Source organism: Zophobas morio, unplaced genomic scaffold (assembly GCF_036711695.1).
Source record: "Zophobas morio isolate AGI-343-1 ecotype UQ-CSIRO unplaced genomic scaffold, CSIRO_AGI_Zmor_V1 ptg000006l, whole genome shotgun sequence".
NCBI lineage: Eukaryota > Metazoa > Arthropoda > Insecta > Coleoptera > Tenebrionidae > Zophobas > Zophobas morio.
In genome coordinates, this window is record NW_026972111.1 from 2,766,497 (window position 1) to 2,773,418 (window position 6,922).

Here is a 6,922-nt window from a genome sequence, read left to right on the forward strand (position 1 = left end):
AATGGATAAAAGGATTCTTAACTAATCGAAGTTTCAGAGTTAAAGTCGGTGTGTCACTGAGTGATCTGACAGCTGTGGAAAGTGGAGTGCCGCAGGGTTCTGTGCTGGGTCCTTTGCTATTTACAACATATATTGCGGATTTAAAAACAGAAATCCAGTCAAGGTGTTTGTTCTACGCTGGTGACTTAAAAATTTACAATGACAGTCCCATGAATTGCAGTATTTTGAGTAAAGATATTTTAATAGTGAATCAGTGGTCCAAGAAGTGGCCAGAAATGAACAGAAATGTTCAGTGCTACATATAGGACCGAATAACAGCAAATCTGTTTACTCAATGGATGGAGTAGTATTAACCAGCACTAATTCCCAATTGGATCTAGGTGTAATAGTAAACTCAGAACTGACATGGAGTGATCACATCGTGAGTGTCATTAAAAAATCAAATTCTCTTGGGTATTTACTACAAAGATCTTTTATAAAACCAAGTGTAAGCACCACGTTAAAGTTGTATAAAAATTTTGTAAGACCAGTACTGGAGTTCGCAAATAATGTTTGGTGGCCTGTGCTCATTGGAGATCAAAATCGTTTGGAGTCAGTACAACAAACAATGACTCGTCTTCCCTATGGTAATGACCCTTTCCGACCATCTTATTCTGAGCGTCTTATTATAATGTCGCTACCCACATTGAAGGACAGAAGAATTCGAGGGGATGTAATTTTCACCTTCAAATCGTTGAGACTCGAAGATCCATTGATGCAGGATTTATTTACCTTATCCCCATATTCCAGAACTAGAGGTCATTGCTTCAAACTGAAAAAAGAGAATTTTCGTACAACTGTAAGACAGCATTTCATAACAAACAGAGTGTTTGACACTTGGAACAAGTTGCCGGAGGAAGTCGTCCAGAGTCCTAATGTTAATGTTTTTAAATCCAGATTTGACAGTTTGTAGATTGTTCACATATTCTTATAATTGTACAGTTCCGTGGGCATAACAGGGCTTGCCCTCTGCCCTTTATCTTTTATTAATAATAATAATAATAATAATAATATTTGTGAAAATTTGATTTTTGTGTATTTGGATGAATCATGGTTAAAATGGTTCGTCCATTCGTCGCTGGGTGTACGATACTGATCAAAAAGCAATCCCACCAAAATTAAAAGTGAAGGATCAAGGTTTACGGGTTTTTCAACGGTGTTCTTGGATGATTGTAACAATTTTTTAAATTTTAAAAATAACGATAGAGACTATCATAAAACGATGGAGGGGACAATTTTTCAAAATTGCACAGTTGTTGTCTTTTACCAACCCTTTTAGTAATCTTAGAAAAGTGAAAAAAGAAGTTGGAAGATATGGAAATAGTCTGTTCACAAAGGTCGAAATTTCCATTTCTAAGAAGAGTGGGCGAGCAGAACGAACTGATGATTCAGAATTAAAGATGAGATGCTAAATGTGGCTTGCGACAATAGTCGTATGTAGAACCCCCATTCATATAAAAACAATGTTTAAGTGAAATTTTACTGTTTGTTCCTTACATATGAAATAAACACTTACAAAAAGCCGAATAACTGTTTTAAATAGCCTAAAGTTTTATGCTTTCTAAGAAATGGATACCGTTAACTTGGTCATTGCTACTGAAAATTGAAAGTATCGGCAACAATGTTTATATTTCTGGCATATTTTTTAACCTTTAATTTAATAAAACATAACCTAACGAAAAAAGTTCAGGGAATTTTTATTCTTCTGAATACCAACAAACTCACTAGATTTTCATGGCCAACCCTACTATAAAGATCGTGAACGGATAATTTTTAAAAAATAAAAGGAAATATTGTAACTTTTACAAATATAATAATTAGAGAGCGGATTTGTATAAGTTTAATGCTTTTTGTGAAAAATGTAAGCACTTCAAAAATTTTTTATATCTGTAACTATGATACAATTTGGAGTTATTTGACTCAATTTTTTTTATGCTTATTTGTTTTTTTTTCAATTTTATGCATATTAAAACTTATATGCTTATTTAATGCTTTTTTCGACGAATATGAGTTTTAATGCATATTTTGTTCAAATGCCGGCCTTGTCAGGATGACAAATACTTGTTAGTTAGCAGTATCGTACCGTATGATTTTACCTGCACTTGACCATTGAAGTACACTTACTCAAGACCGTTTCTGTGAATATGTTCCGGTCGTTTGGGTAATAAAATTTTATTATAGGATTGGAAAAATACTCCATAGATTTTATGACTTTAAATCCTTACTTCCGTTGATAATGAATTAAAGCTTTTAACCAGATGTTCTTTTTCGGCATTTTGCGGCAAGACCGTTGAAGATTTTCTAGAAAAAAGGATTATTGTACCCAACTACCTACCTTAAAATTTTTCTAATGGAAACTTTTAACTAAATGAACCGTTTATTTCACAACCATCAGTCTATCGCATCTGTCGTAGTACAGTGTTATACGTGGTTCTCCCTTGTTACATGTTGAGTTCTTTTTGGTAATATTACTAATATTTTAAAAGAATGCCGAAAGTAAAATCGACGCCGGATGAGTGGATAAGGGATTTTCCAGAATTAAAATTAGAAAACAACAAAATATTCTGCAGAGCTTGTCTGAAAACCGTAAGCCAACTATTTTTTTTTTATCTATTTTCTTTGTTAATCCTGTATATGTACGTTGTTTTAGATTCAAAGTGATAAAAAATATAACGTGGCGCAACATGTCAGAATGACTCTTCATGTAGAAAGGAAGAAAATATTTGATGTTTCTAAAATTAAACAGCAGACCATACATGAATCTGTTGCATCTACTTCCACAAAAGATGAGCAGTTGCAGTTTAATTTCGATTTATGTAAAATGATGATCCAGTCCAATATACCTTTAAAAAAATTGGAGAAAGGCCCTCTTCAAGAATTCCTTGAAAAACACTGCAATCGACATATTCCGGTTGAAAGTACTCTCCGAAAAAATTATATAGGCCCAGTGTTTCAGCAAGTTTACAGCGAAATTAAACATCGCATTGGAGATAATTATTTATGGTTCGCTGTCGATGAAACAACCGATAGTTGTGGAAGATACGTGGCAAGTTTAATTGTTGTAATCTTAAATGAAAATTTCCCTAGTCGAGCGTATGTAGTAAGTTTGAAAATGTTAGATAAAACAAATGGCAATACGATTACCAGATTTGTGAATGACAGTCTTACGTCACTATTTTTGCCAAATAAAATTTTATTGATGATCTCGGATGCAGCTGGTTATATGTTGAAAGCAGGGAATAATCTAAAAATATTGTACCCCAATTTATTTCACTCTACTTGCATTGCCCACGGTTTAAACAGAGTGGCTGAAGGAATACGTTTGCAGTTTCCTACTGTTAATAAATTAGTGACAAATGGTAAAAAGATTTTTGTTAAAGCCCCACTAAGAGTGCAACATTTTAAGGAAAAATTTCCAAACATACCATTGCCCCCAGAGCCGATTATGAGGTGGGGAACATGGTTACAGGCCACATTTTATTATGACAAATATATCAAAGAATTTGAGGAAGTAGTTACGGAGTTTAGCGAAGATTCTTCTCAATCGATTAAAGATTGCATAAATATTTTGGAAAACAAAGATTTGCGACAAGATCTAGCTTTTCTAAGAAGCAATTATCAATTCGTATGTGAGGTAATAGAAAAGTTAGAAAAACCCAACATGTTGTTGGTAGATGCCATAAACTTAGTGAAAGAATTTAAATAACAAGCAAACGCAGTAAGGGGTGATATTGGTACTAGAGTATCTCAAAAACTTGACGAAGTGTTAAATAAAAATGCAGGTTTCGGTGTTCTTTCCGACGTTGCTCGTGTTTTACAAGGCCATAAGGTGGAAAATTTGGAGTTGGATTCAACATTAGTTGCAAAATTCAAATTTGCGCCAACAACGAGTGTGGATGTTGAACGCACATTCTCCAATTTTAAACACATTTTAAATGATCGGCGAAAAAATTTTACAGTGGACAACTTGCAACATATTAAATCATAAATTGTTTAAAAAAAACTGAAATACGTGTGTAAAATATAAAGTCTAGGATTATTGTAATAATATTTTATCCAAAGTTCTAAGAAGTGTTCGTTGATTTGTAATATGATTATGTTTTTAATGCTTTTTTGCTTAAAATAAAACTTTTTTATTGAAAATATTGTGCTTATTTAACGCTTATTCTTATTTTTTTGTGCTTATAAATCCGCTCTCTAATAATAATACTTTTATTGATGTGACAACCGAAGTAATACAGAGTGAGTAATATAACAACGGGTTCCTGACCAAATTTCAATGGAACACAAAGTATAAGTATAAGTACTGAAGCAGAAATAATTTATCATAATTTTGGTTCTGATCATTGCTATCTATGCTTTCATTATTATTTAACAATAAAATTTAATCAAATCTGTTAGTGAAACGTAAAATGGGTTGCCTATGCACAAATATTCAGGCGTGAACAGATAAAATGAACACCCACAATATAAAAAATATGTCACTGTTTCTTAACAACCCATTTTATTGATTTTTACTGCATATTTATCTACATATTTTTGGAGCTTTTGGCGTTAAATTTGGCCCAACAGTTCTTGTAATTTCCGTCTGAAGTACGAGTGCCACTATTCTCCTAGAGTTCTAGTACTTTTGACTCCGTATTCACAAACGTACTGTTTTCTCTCATGTGATGAATAATAATTGTCTTATAATGGTCACTATTAAGCTGGACATAGGTCTTGATGGAATTAATATTGCTATGGCTAGTTACTTTCAGCACGTGGTTTTCTCCAACACCAGATATTGCCAAGCTAGATACTACTGTTGTTTGAGGGAATGGTTCGTGATTTCACATTGAAAATTTGCAAACACAGAAAAAGTTTGAATACTTAAAGCAATATTGTAAATCATTAACAAAACTAAAAATAGGATCTGTCCACAGTGTCCCTCTGGGACTCCAAAAGTAACACCAAACGTTTGCGATTTAAAATTACCAATCTTAGCTTGTTGTTATAGAATAATAGAGCAGCAAGTTAGACAGGGAGGATTTAAATAATGCGTCTTAAAAACTCAAAACATTTTCGCAAGCTTTGCAACAACCACAAAACATCTACAACATTTCAAAGTCCTTCTTCCGGCTTCAGATTAAGAATCTCTTCTGTTGCTTTCCAAATTTCGCCACAAAATTTTTTATTATTTGCTCCTAGGGGCTTAATGAAAGGTTTACAGTCCCAAAAATGCTTCCCAGTTACCTTTTCGAGCTTTTTCGAAACAGCAACATGCACTAAAGTTTGTGAACCTTCCCAGGGATACTAAAATAAGTCAAAATTAACGAAAAAAAAAACAGTAGTTTAAAATGAAGTATCAAAAAAAGACTGCCATCAAACGTCTGTATCTGTCTTTAGTAAGAATAGAAGAAAATACTCGAAAAAGATGGACAATATTTTTTCACTGTAGTTTGCCATTTGTTAGCAGTCGTAGTACTTACAAGCCAGAAGTACTAGTAACTCACTTTCGTGTAAATAATGTTATATAACCATATTACAGTGTTTATCAACACATTAGAAGCAACGCTATAAACTTTAGGTATAATAGGAGTAGCAACAAATCCTGGATGAATCGTATTGCACGTAACACCAGTACCTCTCAATCTCTCGGCATAAATATCAGAAGCTATTATCAGAGCAAACTTCGAATTTGCGTAACTAAGAAACTTATCTATAAATCTGCCATACTTGTCATCGAAATTTAAATTCTTCACAGACAAGGTATTCAAAAAAGCAAAACAAGAGCTCGTGTTAACAATTCTACTTGGTGCAGATTTCTTCAACAAACCTAAAAATAAAATCCACGTCGATTTCACAAAATTTTCGCATCAACGAGTTCTCTAGTACCTAGAAGCAGATGAATCAGTAGAAATGGAGCAAAATAGTTGATTTGCATAACAGGATGAAGACCGTCTTTAGTTCTGTTTTCTTTAGATAGACCAATTCCAGCATTGTTAATCAAAATGTCCAGTCTGTCTTCAGTTTTTATGATATCGGAAGCGAAATCTCTTACTGATTGTAGAGACGCCAGATCCACGAATTTAGTTACGATGTTGGGGTTGTTGGTGTACTCGATGATTTTTTCTTTTGACTGTGTCATGTCAGCTACGTCGACCATAATCACCCTGCACCCTCTTGAAGCCAAATTCAGAACAGTTTGATAGCCAATCCCTTAATCACATTTATTATTAAGCGAAATTACATTTAATTCTACTGACCAGAATTGGCGCCCGTAACGATGGCAGTTTTGCCAACAAAACATGTTGCACTTCTGGTGATACCACGTGACAAACGCATATAAATGTATAAAATTATCGCGAATGTCAGAAATGTTAATCCAAACATGGTGTTCTTACGACGGTCTACGCACGTCTAAGTGAAAATTTAAATAAAATACACGCACGTTATAAAAAACTATAATGACCTTGTTTTTTATCAACAGGTTTTTACTGAAACCGGTCTACGCAACGCAAGATCTGTAAGGATCAACGCACATAAAAGTACAAAGATATCAATCACACATGTTAAACAACGTATTATCTTTTTTAAGCAGTCAACGAATGACCAACTAATCAGAACAAGTTTTTATGAAAGACAAGTGATTCGAACCAAGCATTGCACATGAACGTGTACTTTGACTACAAAATAAGAACGTTTTATCTAAAATATAGTAATATGTAGTTCGACCAAATATATCTCATTATCATTAACTTAAATGACCCGAGTTAAAAATCTGTGTAAGTGTAATCGTTAACATTAGTTTCTTTTTAGATAAAATGCATTTTATGATGGAATCAGTGTTGAATTTCTTCGTTATCTACAGATTGTAATGAATGAAACTGTCGTTTGTCGCTTA

At 33.4% G+C, this 6,922-nt stretch overlaps 1 protein-coding gene across 3 annotated transcripts; it reads right to left on the reverse strand.

The window, feature by feature from the left end:
- Nucleotides 1-5,052: 5,052 nt before the first annotated feature.
- LOC135123321 (retinol dehydrogenase 12-like) lies at nt 5,053-6,692 on the reverse strand. Of its 3 annotated transcripts, none has more exons than XM_064047856.1 (5): nt 6,491-6,692; nt 6,285-6,438; nt 5,914-6,237; nt 5,532-5,854; nt 5,053-5,331 (listed from the first exon to the last, which is right to left on the reverse strand). In XM_064047856.1, exons 2-5 carry the CDS (start codon nt 6,409-6,411, stop codon nt 5,140-5,142), a joined length of 966 nt encoding a protein of 321 aa, XP_063903926.1. In that variant the 5' UTR covers nt 6,412-6,438; nt 6,491-6,692; the 3' UTR covers nt 5,053-5,139. The 3 variants fall into 3 exon arrangements, with proteins under 3 accessions (XP_063903926.1, XP_063903927.1, XP_063903925.1); XM_064047857.1 differs by having other exon boundaries at nt 5,053-5,222; nt 5,272-5,331; nt 6,285-6,692; XM_064047855.1 differs by having other exon boundaries at nt 6,285-6,692.
- Nucleotides 6,693-6,922: the final 230 nt, after the last annotated feature.